Source organism: Ascaphus truei, chromosome 8, assembly GCF_040206685.1.
Source record: "Ascaphus truei isolate aAscTru1 chromosome 8, aAscTru1.hap1, whole genome shotgun sequence".
Lineage (NCBI taxonomy): Eukaryota > Metazoa > Chordata > Amphibia > Anura > Ascaphidae > Ascaphus > Ascaphus truei.
Window position 1 is genome coordinate 80,199,864 of NC_134490.1, and position 19,634 is coordinate 80,219,497.

General features: G+C 45.7%; 1 protein-coding gene across 1 annotated transcript in view; it reads right to left on the reverse strand.

The window, feature by feature from the left end:
• The window catches only part of LOC142502042 (ovostatin-like), a 66,762-nt gene that overhangs the window by 24,420 nt on the left and 22,708 nt on the right, over positions 1-19,634 (reverse strand). The window contains exons 12-19 of the mRNA XM_075612833.1: positions 18,649-18,879; positions 17,473-17,530; positions 15,840-15,982; positions 11,573-11,722; positions 11,159-11,329; positions 7,259-7,385; positions 3,966-4,056; positions 3,257-3,488 (exon numbers count right to left, since the gene is read on the reverse strand). Of these exons, the coding sequence (XP_075468948.1) occupies positions 3,257-3,488; positions 3,966-4,056; positions 7,259-7,385; positions 11,159-11,329; positions 11,573-11,722; positions 15,840-15,982; positions 17,473-17,530; positions 18,649-18,879 (1,203 nt within the window). The remainder of the gene's footprint in view (positions 1-3,256; positions 3,489-3,965; positions 4,057-7,258; positions 7,386-11,158; positions 11,330-11,572; positions 11,723-15,839; positions 15,983-17,472; positions 17,531-18,648; positions 18,880-19,634) is intronic.

Here is a 19,634-nt window from a genome sequence, read left to right on the forward strand (position 1 = left end):
GGCGACACAGGGATCACACAGAGAGCAGCCGACACAAGGATCACACAGAGAGCAGCCGATACAGGGATCACACAGAGAGCAGGCGAAACAGGGATCACACAGAGAGCAGGCGACACAGGGATCATACAGAGAGCAGCCGACACAAGGATCATACAGAGAGCTGCCGACACAGGGATCACACAGAGAGCAGGCGACACAGGGATCACACAGAGCAGGCGACACAGGGATCACACAGAGAGCAGGCGACACAGGGATCATACAGAGAGCAGCCGACACAGGGATCACACAGAGCAGGCGACACAGGGATCATACAGAGCGCAGGCGACACAGGGATCATACAGAGAGCAGGCGACACAGGGATCACACAGAGAGCAGGCGACACAGGGATCACACAGAGAGCAGGCGACGCAGGGATCATACAGAGAGCAGGCGACACAGGGATCACACAGAGAGCAGGCGACAAAGGGATCACACAGAGAGCAGCTGACACAGGGATCATACAGAGAGCAGGCGACACAGGGATCATACAGAGAGCAGGCGACACAGGGATCACACAGAGAGCAGGCGACACAGGGATCACACAGAGAGCAGCCGACACAGGGATCATACAGAGAGCAGGCGACACAGGGATCACACAGAGAGCAGGCGAAACAGGGATCACACAGAGAGCAGCTGACACAGGGATCATACAGAGAGCAGGCGACACAGGGATCATACAGAGAGCAGCCGACACAGGGATCATACAGAGAGCAGCCGACACAGGGATCATACAGAGAGCAGCCGACACAGGGATCACACAGAGAGCAGCCGACACAGGGATCACACAGAGAGCAGGCGACACAGGGATCACACAGAGAGCAGCCGACACAGGGATCACACAGAGAGCAGGCGACACAGGGATCATACAGAGAGCAGGCGACACAGGGATCACACAGAGAGCAGGCGACACAGGGATCACACAGAGAGCAGCTGACACAGGGATCATACAGAGAGCAGGCGACACAAGGATCACACAGAGAGCAGCCGACACAGGGATCACACAGAGAGCAGCTGACACAGGGATCACACAGAGAGCAGCCGACACAGGGATCATACAGAGAGCAGCCGACACAGGGATCACACAGAGAGCAGCTGACACAGGGATCACACAGAGAGCAGCTGACACAAGGATCACACAGAGAGCAGCCGATACAGGGATCATACAGAGAGCAGGCGACACAGGGATCACACAGAGAGCAGCTGACACAGGGATCACACAGAGAGCAGCCGACACAGGGATCATACAGAGAGCAGGCGACACAGGGATCATACAGAGAGCAGCCGACACAGGGATCATACAGAGAGCTGCCGACACAGGGATCATACAGAGAGCAGCCGACACAGGGATCATAAAGAGAGCAGCCGACACAGGGATCATACAGAGAGCAGGCGATACAGGGATCACACAGAGAGCTGCCGATACAGGGATCACACAGAGAGCAGGCGACACAGGGATCATACAGAGAGCAGCCGACACAGGGATCACACAGAGAGCAGGCGACACAAGGATCATACAGAGAGCTGCCGACACAGGGATCACACAGAGAGCTGGCGACACAGGGATCACACAGAGCAGGTGACACAGGGATCACACAGAGAGCAGGCGACACAGGGATCATACAGAGAGCAGCCGACACAGGGATCACACAGAGCAGGCGACACAGGGATCATACAGAGAGCAGGCGACACAGGGATCATACAGAGAGCAGGCGACACAGGGATCACACAGAGAGCAGGCGACACAGGGATCACACAGAGAGCAGGCGACACAGGGATCACACAGAGAGCAGCCGACACAGGGATCACACAGAGAGCAGGTGACACAGGGATCACACAGAGAGCAGGCGACACAGGGATCACACAGAGAGCAGCTGACACAGGGATCATACAGAGAGCAGCCGACACAGGGATCATACAGAGAGCAGGCGACACAGGGATCATACAGAGAGCAGCCGACACAGGGATCATACAGAGAGCTGCCGACACAGGGATCATACAGAGAGCAGCCGACACAGGGATCATACAGAGAGCAGCCGACACAGGGATCATACAGAGAGCAGCCGACACAGGGATCACACAGAGAGCAGGCGACACAGGGATCATACAGAGAGCAGCCGACACAGGGATCACACAGAGAGCAGGCGACTCAGGGATCACACAGAGAGCAGGCGACACAGGGATCACACAGAGAGCAGGCGACACAGGGATCACACAGAGAGCAGCCGACACAGGGATCACACAGAGAGCAGGCGACACAGGGATCACACAGAGAGCAGCCGACACAGGGATCACACAGAGAGCAGCCGACACAGGGATCACACAGAGAGCAGCCGACACAGGGATCATACAGAGAGCAGCCGACACAGGGATCACACAGAGAGCAGCCGACACAGGGATCATACAGAGAGCAGGCGACACAGGGATCATACAGAGAGCAGCCGACACAGGGATCATACAGAGAGCTGCCGACACAGGGATCATACAGAGAGCAGCCGACACAGGGATCATACAGAGAGCAGCCGACACAGGGATCATACAGAGAGCAGGCGATACAGGGATCACACAGAGAGCTGCCGACACAGGGATCACACAGAGAGCAGGCGACACAGGGATCACACAGAGAGCAGCTGACACAGGGATCACACAGAGAGCAGCCGACACAGGGATCATACAGAGAGCAGCCGACACAGGGATCATACAGAGAGCAGGCGACACAGGGATCATACAGAGAGCAGCCGACACAGGGATCATACAGAGAGCTGCCGACACAGGGATCATACAGAGAGCAGCCGACACAGGGATCATACAGAGAGCAGCCGACACAGGGATCATACAGAGAGCAGGCGACACAGGTATCATACAGAGAGCAGCCGACACAGGGATCACACAGAGAGCAGCGGATACAGGGATCACACAGAGAGCAGCCGACACAGGGATCACACAGAGAGCAGGCGACACAGGGATCACACAGAGAGCAGGCGACACAGGGATCACACAGAGAGCAGGCGACACAGGGATCACACAGAGAGCAGCCGACACAGGGATCACACAGAGAGCAGCCGACACAGGGATCACACAGAGAGCAGCTGACACAGGGATCACACAGAGAGCAGCTGACACAGGGATCACACAGAGAGCAGCTGACACACAGCAGTATACAGTATGGAGTAGCCAGGAGTTAACTTATACACAGAGGACTGCACAGAGAGCTGGTCACCTTCATGCACTGCTCCATGTAGTTGGATACAAAGGATTTAATGATCAGAGTCTCTCCTCTGACGAAGGAATAAGGTAGGGAGACCTCCACAAAGAACTCCTGGAACGCAGTGAAAATTGATGGGTTTTTGGTCATCCCAAAACCTTCCTCCTCTGACACGCAGAACACGGAGCCTTGCCACTGGGTTATAGTGTGGGGGACGACCTGTGATATCGCAATAGAACCACTCTCGCTAACGAAGAGAAGAGATATAAGAATTAGAGGGAGAAGTGGGTAGAGAAAAGAGGAGCTGGGGATGTGTCTCATTTGGCATGCATGCATCATAATACAGTAGGTCCAAGTGACAATTGTACAACCTTTGCAGTGGGTGAACCCAATCCAAACCACTGTGTGGGATTTGTACTGTAGGAGTGCACATAGAAAATATGGTCAAACTATCTTTACAAAATGCCAGAATAAAACAGTGATGGACAGTGTGCGAACTTGGGAACATGCAAATGAGTGTTCGGTGTGTGAGCATGACAGCGAGTGTGCACTGTTGTCTTTGAGTGCCGTGTCAGTGCTGTTTGTAGTGTGTGTACAATCTCCTTGTGTCCAGTACCCATGTGAGCAGTGGGAGCGCATGAGCAGCATGTGAGTTCAATGTTGTCATTGTGTGCAGTATCCATAATCGTTGCACAGACTCTGAGTCTTTGTAGTAGTAGCTCACCTAACCGTTGTCAAATTGAAATTCCAGACCTCAGGGAAGAATTTCCGCACAGTTGTGACCGCTCCTCCGTCTGCTGTGATCACTGCTGATTCTCAGGATGAGGGTTTAGACATGTTATATTATATATTATACTAGCAGAAGGTCTGGGAACCCTCCACTTTCATCTCTGAGGGAGCTATTTACAAGTACAGTAGTTCTTCCCCTATCTGATAAATCAGTATGTGGCAGTAGCTACTATGCTTACTGAGTAATTCCTCCCATGAAAAAATGACCACCACAACAAAGACCTTGCAACCGACTTCACAGATAAGATTGAGTCTATAAGACATGTATTCATGTCAGGCTCCACATGCATCGCCTACCTCCCTTCACACACCTACATCCATCGTATGCTCATTTAACCCTATGACTAAGGGCAAGGTCCCCATGCTCCTCATATCACCGTACAACTTTCCCCATTGATCCTGTTACCTCACATCTCCTCGACTCCCTCTCTAGGGCACTAATCCCAAACCTAAGTAACCTTCTTAACCTCTCATATCTGGCACATTCCCATCTTCCTTTAAACATGCACTCATCATGTCCATTCTAAACATTCTAAAGAAACCTCTTCTTGACCCAACTTTCCTTTCTAATTACCGCCGTATCTCCCTTCTCCCCTTTACCTCCAAGCTACTTGAGCAGCTTGTATTCAACCACCTGACTCACTTCCTCTCATCCAACTCTTGCTTTACTCTTTGTAGATTTCTTATTCTTTTATGCAGCTAATCACAACAGCTTTATTATAAAGTTTTCTTCCTGATATTATACAGGTTATTAAGAATTTGATTAGTGTTAGGACCTGCACAGATTTGGTCTACCTTGGCGTTTGGTGTGCAGGCTTAAGATACTTTGGAAGAATCAAACTAAATGACAGTATGTTTTTAGTTTAGATATACATATTATATATATATAGGGAACCATGTTAAAAATGGTTATTGAGGCAAAAAGTGACACTGTGTGCTCATTTGCATGTCATTTCCCAGAATCCCTTGCTGCAGTGGAAGTGCTGTATGCTGGGTGATAATGGGGAAAGGCGGGGTTGCAGACCTGCCTAAGACATGCAGATGAGCATACAGCTATATTTGCATATTTGCTTTCCTGTGGAGGGTTTTTGTCACTTTTTTTACTCACCATAACTTAACTCAGTATTATGGTTTGGCCTATCCCATAAGCCTCTCTTGCATCCCAGTAAAATCAACCCCACACTGATGAGACCCATCAAGGTCGAAACAGCTGTCTGTGGGTGGTTTTCTGGGTATGCACCTTAACCCTGGCTGTGCTCAAAGCTGTGACCATGCAGCAAGCTTAAGCCTATAGGGAACCATGTTAAAAATGGTTATTGAGGCAAAAAGTGACACTGTGTGCTCATTTGCATGTCATTTCCCAGAATCCCTTGCTGCAGTGGAAGTGCTGTATGCTGGGTGATAATGGGGAAAGGCGGGGTTGCAGACCTGCCTAAGACATGCAGATATATATATATATATATATATATATATATATATATATGTACTTTACTGTGTATCTGTGTCATTGGAAGTAGCATTGGGCTCTGTCTGTGTTCTATGTTCTGTCCTTGATTTTAACTCTATATTGCCATGCCCAGTAGCACTCCGTTTTGACACTCATATGCAAATATATATATTGTGGTTACTTCGGGGGTATATAAATTAGGAGCTTACTGGTTTTCTCTGTTTTGATACCATGATGTCTCATATTTAAAAACAGATTGCACTATATTATTTTTATTTTTTTCACATATGGTGAAATCTGCGCTCCCCAAACCTGACTTTGGAAATCTAGAAAAGGAGATCTGGACCATCTCAAAAGGGTTGAGCTGCGTTTTCTAATTCCTTATGTTGTTATAACACATTTGCACGGTTAATATAGTAGAAGAGCACAAATCATTGTTTTATTTAAGCATTTTTAGCTATATATAATCACTATTCACTTTTTATTGGCTCATATAGGAGCACCTTTATCACACTTTTTTTTAACTCTTTGCAATCTGGTTTCCGTCCTCAACACTCCACAGAGACAGAACTAATAAAAGTGGCCAATGACATACTCAAAGCTAAGTCTAAGGGTCACTTCTCCCTACTACAGTAATTCTCCTGGTTCTCTCTGCTGCCTTTGACACTGTTGATCACCCCCTTCTCCTTCACATTCTGCAATACATTGGCCTCCATGAAGCAGCCCTCTCCTGGTTCCCACCTACTAATCTAGCCCCTCTTTCAGTGTTTCCTTCAATGGCGTCTCCTCCTCTTCACCCCCTCTGCTATTCTCACTCTACACCTCTTCTCTTGGTGAACTAATACAATCTTTTGTCTTTCAGTGTCATCTCTCTTTCCACTACCACCCCTACACCCAAACTCCCCATCCATGTCAATAATATCACAATCTCATCAACACTCCAAGCCCATTGCCTAGGTGACACCTATGACTTTGCCCTTTTCTTCATTCCTCAGATTAACTTTCTCACTAAATCCTGCAGTCTCTACCTCTGAAATATCGCTAGGATACATCTTTTTCTCACTCACGACGCAACTAAAATCCTAATTCCCTCACTCTTGCCCACCTTAACTACTGCAACTGTCTCCTGGCTGGTATTCCCCTTGTCTGCCTATACCAACTCTAATCCATCCAAAATGCTGCTGTCAGACTCATCTTCCTCACTCACTTCTCAATCACCACATTGCACTTCTGCTGCGCCACTATGCAAATCCTTTCACTGGCTTCCCCTATCCTCTAGAATCAAATTAAAAACCCTAGCTGTTACCTACTGTACAAAGCTCTCAACAACGCTGTCCCCCCTTACATCTCAGTCTACATCCCTAAACGGCCCCTACGTTCTGCCCATGACATTACCTTTCCTCCTGCCTTATTATCTCCTCTCACTCCCGCCTACAAGACTTCTCCCGTGCTACCCCCTCTCTCTGGAATTCCCTACCATGCACCATCAGACTCTACCACAGCATTAAGCCATTTAAAAACTCCCTGAAAACCTACCTTTTTAAGGAAGCCTATCTAACAGTAGGGGGAATAGCTTCTTGGTTCTTTAAAAAACACGGGAGTACTGGTACTGTACATGGATGCTAGAGAGCACATTACTTTTACACACATGCACGTTTCTATCATTCGCTTGCTCTCCCATTATCCTTTCTCATCGTATTCTTGTCTCCCTGGGACAGGTCTGTGAAAATGCACTAACATTCACATATATACACAGGGCTGAGCTGCCCCAAGTGTGTTACCTGCATCGGCAACCACCTTTGCAGAAGTAGTAGCCATAAACAATGGACGTATATTTGTTTCAAATCCTCTGCCACACACCTCCGGCTTCCGTAATGTGGCATTAGTACCAAAAACCAGGCCGGCCGACTGAAAGAGACAGGAGAGGGAGAAGGGTATATACAGAGAGAAAGGATTCAGAGCAGGACATATCAAAGGTACAGAGATGTTATTAAGCACTGAAATGACAGACTGTGTTATTCACATACAGAATTTGGTTTTAGGCAGCCCAGGGGTGTGCAGATTATTATATAAAAACATACATACATACATACATACATACTTTCTAGCTGCCTCTGTCTTGCTTTACCTTATCTCTTTTTGCTCTAGACCAAGCCTGCACAACACGCGGCCCGCGATGGCTTTGCCCACTCTCCCCCTCCTCCTCCCTTCCGAGCCCACTCTCCCCCTCCCCCCCCCGAGCCCGCTCTCCCCCTCCTCCCCCCAAGCCTGCTCTCCCCCTCCTTCCCCCCACCCGAGCCCGCTCTCCCCCTCTTTCACCCCCTCCCCCCCCCCCCCCCGAGCCCGCTCTCAGAAGTCTCCGAGGAGGACAGCAGGGTAGGAGTCTGCTGCTAGAGAGTGCATGCGCTCCGTCCCTCGTGTGCAGTCTGTCTGCTCTGCTCAGTCTGCTGCCCGTTGCCGCCACCTCCGCTGCCTCAACCGCAACCGATGATATGATGATGTGAGATGCAAGGGGGGGGGGGGAGAGTTGTGAGATACAGGGGGGGTGAGGGTGATGTGAGATACAAGGGAGTGGGTGATGTGAGATGCAGGGGGGAGAGTGATGTGAGATGCAGGGGGTGGGTGATGTGAGATGCAGGGGGGTGGTGTGATGTGAGATGCAGGAGGGGAGAGTGATGTGAGATGCAGGGGTAGGGTGATGTGAGGTGCAGGGTGGGGAGGGTGATGTGAGGTGCAGGGTGGGGAGGGTGATGTGAGATGCAGGGGGAGGGTGATGTGAGATGCAGGGGGAGGGTGATGTGAGATGCAGGGGAGTGGGTGATGTGAGATGCAGGGGGGGAGAGAGTGACGTGTGGTTCAGGGGGGGAGGGGAGGTGGGGGAGTGATGTGAGATGCGGGGGAGAGTGATGTGAGATGCAGGGGGGGAGAGAGTGACGTGTGGTTCAGGGGGGGAGGGGAGGTGGGGGAGTGATGTGAGATGCGGGGGAGAGTGATGTGAGATGCAGGGGGAGAGTGATGTGAGATAAAGGGGAGTGGGCGATATGAGATGCAGGGGGGAGAGAGTGACGTGTGGTGCAGGGAGGAGAGGGTAACGTGAGGTGCAGGGGGGAGGGTTATGTGAGATGCAGGGGGGAGAGTGATGTGAGGCGCAGATGGGTGGGATTTGGGTGGTTTGCAGGGGGTATTGTGTCTGATATGGAGTGGGAGTATTATGTTTGTTGGTGAGGGGAAGAGATAGGGGTGTGAGATATAGAGGGGGAGTCTCGCAAAGGCCACCGACACTTGGGGCAGAGCAATGGAAACTGTTGTCCAGAGCCCCAGGAAAGCAGTCTATGGCTCTGTCTGGTATGACCATCCTCATATCTCCCCCAGCACCTCTCATCATCATCATCATATATCTCCCCCAGCATCATCCTCATATATCTGGGCGGGAAGGGGGGGAGATGATATGATGATGATGATGATCTGGGGGGGAGAAGATATGATGAGGGGTGCTGTGGGAGATATATGATGATGATGATGATGATAAGGGTTGCTGGGGTAGATATATGAGGATATGATGATGGGGGGTGCTGGGGGAGATATGAGGATGAGGGGTGCTGGTAGAGATATGAGAATGATGATGATGAGGGGTGCTGGGGGAGATATATGATGATGATGAGGGGTGCTGGGGGAAATATGATGATGATGATGATGATGATGATGATTATTTTACCCGTGTGGCCCAAATCTGTTTTCCTTAGAGCAGTTTGGCCCTTTTCACTGTACAAGTTGTGCAGGCCTGCTCTAGACATATAAACAAGTATTTGTTTAACCAGCATAATTTTCTTCACCTCATTGTAACATGTCAAAAGGTGGTTCAGCTGCAGATAAGGATTATGAGTAATTGCAGGCAAACGAATACCCAGCAGGTGTGTTACATAAATGAATAGGAAGATAATTGCATGGAACATCTATTCTAAGGAGCTTATTCTAGTAGACGTCATAAATCATCTCTCTGGGCCTAATACAAAAATAACGTGTATATAGCGCTAATGCTAATGAATAAACGAGTGAAATATAACACTAAAGTGATTACCAAAATTATTCAATTATTCATTTATTCTAAATTTCATTACATTTTTTATGTCCTTTGTGATGTTAGTTTATTCATTTAGCAGTGTTGCACTCTGATTGCTTTTTGTGTTTGTTTCCACATGTTGTGAGACATCACTCAAGATCCCTCTGGACCCTAATTGAATATTCAGGACTGGACTATTTGGTCAGAGTTCATTATATATATATTTTCTTGGATATGTATTTTTCAGGCGCCGGTTTATTTTTGTTGTCTTATCTCTCTGGGCCTGTTACGCCGTTTTTGTTTAGTGTATTTATCATGGTATTCAGAAAGTCTTCATGAAGGCTACTAGAATAGGCTCTTTCCCCGACCCAAAATTTACGAGGATCGTGATGTGATATTCGACTCTCTCGAAAGGTCTCACCCGTGTGATCTGCAGCGATCGGGCCCAGCTGCACAGAGAGCTGCATAGAGAGAGCCGCCTGTCCCTGCGCATATCTCGCCAGCGGTCGCAGGGTTTTAATAAAAAAATGTATTACTAGTGTACGTGAGCAGGGGGTCTCCGGAGCAGAACCACATTGATTTCAGTTCTGGGGACCCCCTGCTTCCCGAGATACAGGCCCCGTTATCGGGTGCCGGTATCTCCTATGCATTTAAATGTCTCACGTCATGTGACCGTGGGATTTAAATGCATAGGAGATACCGGCACCCATAACGGGGCCTGAATCTCGGGAAGCAGGCGGTCCCCGGACCTCAAATCAACGCGGTTCTGCACAGGATACCCCTAGACTCACGTACACTAGTATTAAAATGTTTATTACAACAGCTTCGTTACCTTAGCGGCTAGCTAAGTGTGCTGCTACTCAAATAAAAAACAGAAACATAAAGAAGGGGGTATAGAATTTACTGAGCTCGATCCCATAAATATACACAGGATTGTGAGCAAAGTGCCATCTAAATATACAGAATCAAATCCCACTCGCTTTTTTTGCACATTAGATAATTAAAGCAGCAATACTACAACCCCCCTCCCCTTTTGTTTCTTATATTTATATATAAAGCATGTGGCAATGTATAGTTCTACATTCTCACCAAAGCTGGCAATCGTTTGGTGCTTGATTATAAATTTGGAAAAATCTTGATTGTGTGCCTAACTAAATGGCCGCCTTCTAACTATGTGCTGCCGTCTGTGAAATGCTGCAGCTGATCTGTAACATTATGTTACTAAGTGTAACACATTATTGTTACAGCTTTCAGAGTAATAGCAACAGATCTGTGTGCGATACTTTGTTGCCAAAGGACAGAGCTAAAAAAAGGTGGGTATCAGAGCCTATTTCAAAAAGGAAGTGGATATGACTTTCTAAATGGTTGCTGTAGCAACCAAAGGATTATCAGTACATTACAAAAAATCATTACAATTGACATTAGGAGTAAAAATAAAACAAATAATGCAGACAGTGTTGTCTAATACTACAGAATAGATTTATTTTAAAAAAAACATAGGATTTTTAATATTTCGGTGCTTTAATTATATAGGTTTCAGCGGAGTAAGATTAAATCAAAATGATTGCATTCCCAGATAATTCTCCTATACACTCTGCACAGATCGGTGCTAGATACCTACCCTGAACACATCATTTGTATCTCCTTCTCCATAGTAGCTCACAGGTTGATAATATAAGCCGTTGTAAAAGATTTGTTCATTGGGGTCAATGCATGGGGGTGCGGGCTCCTCCACATTAAACCCTGCCACGTAATATCCATATAGGGAGAGGTATCGCAGGGCATAATACACCTATAATAGAAAAAGGCCTGTATCACATTAATGTGTCAACACCCCAGAGACTTTGCTCAATGAGAAAGATAGCGCTGTCTCGGTTCCCATTAAAAAAATGTTTCTCTCTTATCCATCTCAATTCACTCCTCATCTTCCCCAACCTCCAACACCAAGAGACACCTTAGTCTCTGTTTCCACTCACTCATCTGAAATTGCTTAATCAGAATGTTCACTAGTGTGTCTCTACCCGCTGCCGCTTACCGACTCAGCTGTGAGCTGCTGGTTCTGATTGAGGAGCAGGAGGCTGGAATCAATAATCCTGAGTCCACACAGGGATCTGGAAGCTGCTGTTAGCTGCAGGTCAACATTGGATCCTGGAGCTCCTTGGTCCACAGAGAAGTTCAGGGAAACCTTAAGAAACCGGACAACAAATTCAGCCACTAATAGCATCCCACTGAGTGAGGCCTCACAATGAGAGGCACAGAAGAGACAGACAAGCCGTCCTTCACATACAGTAGCTGGGTGATAGACATTTATACTAGGGACCTATAATCCTTCATGTTTATGCTTCCCAACAAAGGGGGATACACAGATAAAAATAAATATATATATAATACTAAATAATATTATACCAAATCTCAGAAACTATAATACCAGCACTGGACACACATCGGTTACATTAAAATGAATTATTTGGTCCATAAAATACCAGATAATCCGATGTTTCAGTCCCCAGTGCTGGTATTATAGTCTCTGATGGAGGAGATTTTGTATAATAATGTTATTAAATTCCTAGAGGAACCTTGTAAGGATTTACACTATAAAGAGAGCAGCCATTTTGCCACACTCACTTTCTTTTTCTAAGGATGGGCAATACCATGGGGCTAAAATCCAAAACCCGTAAACAAGAGGATTGACCGTTTTCCCTGAACCCAGGTCCCGGCAACTCTTTCTGGGTTGTTCCGGACTACGTGACGGTAACCACGTTGCTGAGCCAAAGTGAAACATTTCCTGTTTTCTCTCTGATCTATTCTCTCTGTCTTCCCCCCTCCATAAATATGCCCCTCCCCTATAAGGGCATATATATGCCCCTCCCCTATGAGGGCAGAAAGAGACACAGATGTTATACTTAGCGGTTGATTTTATTACTGCTGAAATGGCCAATCAAACTGTTTACAGTCGAAATTCCCCTTTCTGCTGCTACAGTGAATAAAGAATAAGAATATAGTCTCTTCTCTACAATTTCATATTAGGCTATATCATTGTTATTAATATAGATTATAATACTGTATATATTTAATTAATAATTAGATTACCTTTGCTCCTGGTCACATGTACAAACTGGTAGCCTAGTGTGAAAATTAACAGAAGGTAGAACCTGGTAGCCTAATGTGCCTACTGGTCATTTTCACCCTAGGCTACCAGTTTCTGCCTTATCTTATTTCCCATTTTCTCTCAACATCCATTGCAACTAGATATCCCTTTTACAAACACTGTATGTATTGTTTTTTTCTGCATTTTGTCCACACCTGATGAAGGACCCAGAGAGGTTAGAAAGCTTGTGATATATCAACTACTTGTTGGTCCATTAAAACATATCATACCACCTACTTACTCATAATGTTCAACAAATCCAGAATATATAAAAGAAGTATTGTTTTAGAATCAAAAGAAAGTCCAAAACTACAGCACCAGTGCAAGTGCCCACAAACATATATATAAAAAAGACACATACACACACACACACACATATACATATACACACACACACACACACACACACACACACACACATATATATATATATATATATATATAAATATTATATATATATATATATATATATATATATATATATATATATATATATATATATATAAATATGGTTATTGAGGCAAAAAGTGACACTGTGTGCTCATTTGCATGTCATTTCCCAGAATCCCTTGCTGCAGTGGAAGTGCTGTATGCTGGGTGATAATGGGGAAAGGTGGGGTTGCAGACCTGCCTAAGACATGCAGATGAGCATACAGCTATATTTGCATATATATATATATATATATATATATATATATATATACACATATACACACACACCTTTTAGCAGTATTTCCTAACCATATGATATTTAGAATTTTCCTCTATATTTTTTAAATATTGACATACAGTATGTATATTTTGTTTATTTTGTGTAAGGATGGGCACATTCACTGGTGTTTTGGTATTTGTTCAGTATCAATTTGTGTGTGTTTTGGACAAAGACACAAAAGTGTGGTGGGATGCAGGTAAAAGGTTAAAATGTGAGCCTGTGAACAAACCACCCCACCTCCTTATTTCACCAATTGAAATAACACAAACCATCCCACCTCCTTATTTCACCAATTGAAATAACACAAACCATCCCACCTCCTTTTTTCTCTCACTCCAAGTACTGTATACACTGAGTTCAGGAAAAAAGAGGGGCATTTGGTCTTTCATCATATGTATCTTATATATGTCTCACTCAATTCCCATAAAAATGTGCACAATGGCAGGTCCGTTATGTAGATTAACACTGTATAAAAAGCACAATGTAGACAATCACCTGATGTTGACATAATACAGTGACATCAATTAAGTTAACAAGTAACAGACACACTGCAGTAGGTTCATGTAAAAAGAAATTAGGTGTTTTTCCTTTGTAGCTCGTAAATGTGTTAAACTGTTGCAATCTAATCTGAAACATTAAAATTACTATAAAGTTTGGGTTCAAAATGTGTGTTCAAAATGTTCTCCTTCTGCTGAAAAGTACACCCGAAGCCGTGAATGCCACTCTCCGATTGCATAATCGATAATGCATTGATCCAGCTGCTCCCACTCCTGATACCGATACAAATTCGATTTTTTTAGTCCTCCTCACGACCATCATTTATCAATAAACATTTTATGCGTTTTACACTATACTGTAATTCTCGCTCTGTCTCAAGCACTTTATAACGGCTTATTTTCTTCGCTGAACCCCATTTCGTAACTATGCACTTGATGAGGTCATTATTCCATCAGCAATTCCAAAGAATATTTATTAGATTATCAAATAATTCTTAAAATGCAATCGTCTGCTGTGACCTAATTTTCATGAAAATTAATTGATTTCTCTGCATATGATGAAAATAAAAGAGGTCCCGTTTTGTATGTATGTATGTATGTATGTATGTATGTATGTATGTATGCATGTATGTATGTACACACACTAAGTTATGGTGGATGAAAAAGGCTACAAAAAACCTCCGTCAGCATATAGCCAATAAAGAATATCACTTGTGAGCACATTTGCATGTCCTAGACAGACCTGCAACCTTGCCTTTCAACCATTATCACTTAGTACATAGTGCTCCCACTGCAGCAAGGGATTCTGGGAAATGACATGCAAATGAGCACACGTGTCACCTTTTACCTGAAAAGCCATATACATGGAGCCCATATAAGCAAATGCAACTCTATTCACACAGCTTTTAAGCACAGCATGGGATATGCAAAGCCAATAAAACCACTCACAGGCATGTTTCAACCTTGATGGGTATCAGTGTGAGGTTGGTTGTACTGGCTATGCAAATTTTTTAAGCTGGGTAGGTTTACCATACACATTTTAAGTTATGGTGGGTGAAAAAAGCAACACACACATTTATATCACTTGTGTTTTAGTATTGGGCCTAAAAAAACGAAACAAAAAACACTTATGGAGAAAAAATAATTATTCCTCCAAAATCCAAATTTTTGGGGTGGGGGAGGGGAGGTAGGGACACGGGGAGGGAGATTTTGGGGGGGACAGTATTTAAACTAAATCACAAGGAGGTAATATACAGAATTCGAATTAGAGACAGAAATGTGTTTTGGTTTGTTTCTGGCCCAGATTTGAACCCATACATGTGCCCAGACAATAATAATAATAATAATAAAATCTCTCTATTGCCTTTAGCACAGCTGTAGGGGCTGCCGTGGTTACCTGCAGCTCCCAGGCTTCCTGTGTGCCCGGCCTGCTTTGCTGATTGGATCCCTGTGTCAGAGGAAGCAGGACCAGCGCTGTCCCTACAGCTGATAGAGAGGAGGTAGGGACCCTCTCATAGCCACCGGAGGGGCACCACGCGGTCAGCAGTGGGGGGAAGGACCTGAGTAATAATGTGAGGCAGAAGTGTGCATCTGTTCATTTGTCCTGGATTCGGATCCTAGGAACGAGCTTTCAGTCTGAATTACACTGAACTGCAAATGTTACAGACAGTCCAAGCTTGGGAAATCCAGATCCCGAAGGATCTAGTAGAAGGGGAGTTGGGTTTCGGAGGTCCCAAACGGCCCGTCCTTTTTGTGCTACTTTTGTTTTTCGGCTTTAGCTGCATCACACAGGTGTTTTATTTTTTATAAAATGATTGTTATTGGTTGATAATTGAGTAGTTGTCAATCCCCTCTTTTGTGGAACATTAGAAGATGAAATGCTATTCATATATTCATAGAGACTCCCTGATGCTATTGGCGCCTTTATTTAGGACTCTGATCTTACCTTGTTCTTGAAGCACTTTTCTATGTCCAGATGCACAGAGTCAGCAATGACCTCTGTCTGCAGGATGGCGTATACAATAAGTTCAGCTCCGGGGGCAAAATCGGACAATACTTCAAGATTGATTGAGAATTCACCATTCAGAGCTGCCAGGAGAGAGGGAAATATGTTGTCAATACAAGAAGGAGCTTCCTAAGAGATGTCCAGACTCAGAGGCTGTAGTCCCTATCACTGCAGCTGTGCAGCCCTAGAGGTATCAAGTCTGTGACCCTGGGTTTAGTCCAATCCAGCCATAGAGGTGCACATCTTGTTGCGGTGCTAGTATTGCACCACTTTAGGCTTCCTTTTAGAATGAGTTCTAAGCCGCCTTAAACCTGACAGAGTTAGTATTGTACCTCTGTAGCCAGGTCCCCCTGGGCTACTAATTCCCTGGCCCCTCTAGCACTGCAAGTCCCAGTAAAGAGTGGGCAGTGTTGGGAGCAAACCCTGCAGGGCCTGGTTGTGTTGTTACATGTGTATTACCTACAGTAATAAAGTTCAGGACCAGCCTGGTATTACAGGGGGTCTCCCCTGGGAAGGAGGGGCTAGTGTAAGGCCATATGTCCATCGCAAATTTGGGTTGTTCGGTGGGAGTGTTCAAACTGAACACTCCACCAGCGGCAAAGTGCAGCGTTGTCACTGCAACATTTTGCAAAAACAACTCCAATTGATATTTGGGGCGGTAGTCGTGTCACGTGAGCTGATTCAGCAAGCCAGCTCCGTGACACGTTCACCCCGACCCCGCACGCAGCGATCCAACTCCTGCAGCCTGGGCACAGATCGCACGACTGCAGGAGCTCGCGGGGGAGGCATGCATGGACGCAAGCGTCTGTAGCAGCCACCATGAACTCGGCCTGAGGGTTCTGGGAGTTGGCTCTGTGTTCTCCTCCCTGCTTTGAGGATGCAGCAGTAAGTCTCTCCTGGACATGAGTGGTCTGAGGCCTCGCCCTATTAGGGGGTAAGGTATGCTAAGGAGGGGTGCTCAGGGCCTCAAGCCCGGGGTACTGTCTTCAGAGAATGGAACCTGTAATATCTATGATGTACCCAATAAATCCCAGTTATACCCTCTGTGGTGTGATGTCTGGAGTATGAATACCAAGAAGAGTTGCCTAAGAGGTTCACCTGGCTGCACCAGGATCCTCCTGGACTGGAGGCGCTGCGCTGACCGACGAACCATTCTTGGTACCCTGTCCTGATGTCTCCCTATACCACCGCGGAGATCTCAGGCCTTCTTTTCTACCTCACAGGTATGCACCCATACCAGAATACACTGGTAGCTATATGATCTCACTTAAGGTGGGGAAAAGGTGCTATACCTCTTTAGACCTCCTCTTAGTCGGGCTGAAGCCCTTTAATAAACCAACATTCCCCCAATCTGTGTATTTTCCTACAGTAGCTGTGCAGAAAAGGTTTTTGGGGAAAAAAACCACAGTGCAGGATATTAATATACTGTATGAACATATAACAGGTCCAACCAGTTAATCTGTCCGTGCTTATCCTCTATGAAACCAATACATGGGAGTGGAGTGCCAGCTTGTGCTCCTAATACAGTGCTAATTATGCCAGCTTCTGCGTCCCTGAGGGATCAAATACTCACAGTTGCTCAGATCTACTGGCTGTTCCCCGGATTTGACAATCTTGGCTTTTGACATCACCTGGGAGAGAAGAGAGGTGAAAAGTTCTGAAAAACAAAAATCTCCCTCCTTTAATCATACCGGTATAGCGCTACGGTCGGTCGCATGGCTTCGAGAATGGGCTGGTCAACCGTGTGCAATGCCTTGACAGTCTGCAGCGCACCCCATAGCAGTCGGTAATGGCCGATCAGGATTAACACAGCGGGGGTCCCTGCGTCTGAATGGGACTCGTGCTGTGTGAGTCCTACAGGGCTGCACCGGTCTGTAAGAGACGCGCAGTAAGAGTGACACTGAATCAATCACTCTCCCTGCGCGCCTCTAATAGGCGATCGTGCAGCTTTTATTTTATTTTAATAACACAGAATTGAAGCAGGAGGTCTCCAGAGCTGAACAACATTAATTTTAGTCCCGGGGACCCCTGTTTCCCAGGTTACAGGCCCCCCGCCATTGGGCATCAGTATCCCCGCCATGTTTAAATTCTCCCGCGTCACGGCCATGTGACTGGAACCTTTAAACAATGCAGGGAGATACCGGCACCCCATAACAGAGCCTGTAATTTAGGAAGCAGGGGAGTCCCTGAGGCTGAAATTATGAAATTAGTGCGGTTCAGCTCCGGAGACCCATGCTTCTATTCTGTGTTATAAAACACCAATACAATACACTGCAGGGACCCCCGCTGTGTTAATCCCAATAGGCCATTGTCACCTTCCTGATACCAGGAGCACACGTGAGTACAGATTTAAAAAACACGGTGCCGCAGAGGATTTAGGTGTGGCAGCGCGACCAGCCATAGTGATGCATGGGTAATCCGCAATGCATTTTATTTATTGTGAACAGAATAAAGAGGAATGAATGGTAACAGATGTCAGAACTTGCAATTCAGCAAAATTGGGAAATCCCCATAAATGCAGGCGTTTCACATTGGAGATCTTTTTTTAGGAAAATATTGCTAAATTCACCATTTAAAATCATAATTGGAAAGATTTCATTTACCAGATTCAATGAATACATTATATATATACACAAATGTTCTGTATGCTCCTCTTTTCCCAATTCCTCAGTGTCCTCTCAATTTCTCTCTTTATATTCTCTCTTATTCAGTTCTTCTCCCGTTATCTCTTTTTTTCTTTCTCACTCACCAGGTAGTAGAAAGTGGCTGTGTTGACTCCCTCCCCAACTCCGTTTCTGCTTAGTGAATATAACACCCTGGTGTTATAACTCTGCCCACAGCTCAGCTCCCCATGGAGAGGCCGCACATCCACAAAGCTCCCGGTCCAAGAGTAAAACCGGGGGACTGAGCGATAAGCATTGGAATAAACTGGACTCAGCCACCCAGAGTCAAAGCACTGCTCTCCGTTCTTGTAATTGGCCTGGTGGGGAGAGAGAGTGTTTAGTAATGTACAGTATGGTATACATAGCATTGTGTATATACATCATGGTATATACAGTACTTGGTGATGTGAATATGGGAATATAGTGCTGGCAGTGAAAACTATTTTTTATTTATGTGACTATAATCATGTGTTCAAAGCACCGGGTACACATGTTTACAACATATTCAAGTCTACATAATTGATGTCCCAGGATGAAAAAGGTTCTATCGAGGAGATAGAAATTGTTTGGAAAAATGGGACGTATCAGAGAGGATGCAAAAGAGATTCATTTTTGGCTACGTTTCAGGATGTATCCCTGATAACGGGTGACTGGAGGCGGTTTATTTATATAAAAACAAAAAAATGGGATCAGTAACCTGTACACCTGCCTCCATGGCTCACATGAGTAGTAGTGAATACCGTCGGAAGGAGGGGTGGCTTGTCCCGAAATGCATTGCTATGGGAAAGAGTGATACAGCCTGGTACAAGCAGATGCACGCTTCATTTGGCGGAAATCAATAAATCAGCTCCAGTAGGTTACCTATCCCATTTTTGTGTATTATATGTGTGGAATCCTGGAGGGTGCTACCAGAGAACCTATTGTATGCACCCTTAAACGTTTGCTTTTTTCTTTATTTTGTTATGCTTTTTTGTGTATTTAAAAAAAATACAAGTACACAGTGACAATTGGATTTGTAATATTTACTTAAAAATCAAGGAAATCTGGTGCCAAGTGAATGCCAAGAAAAGTC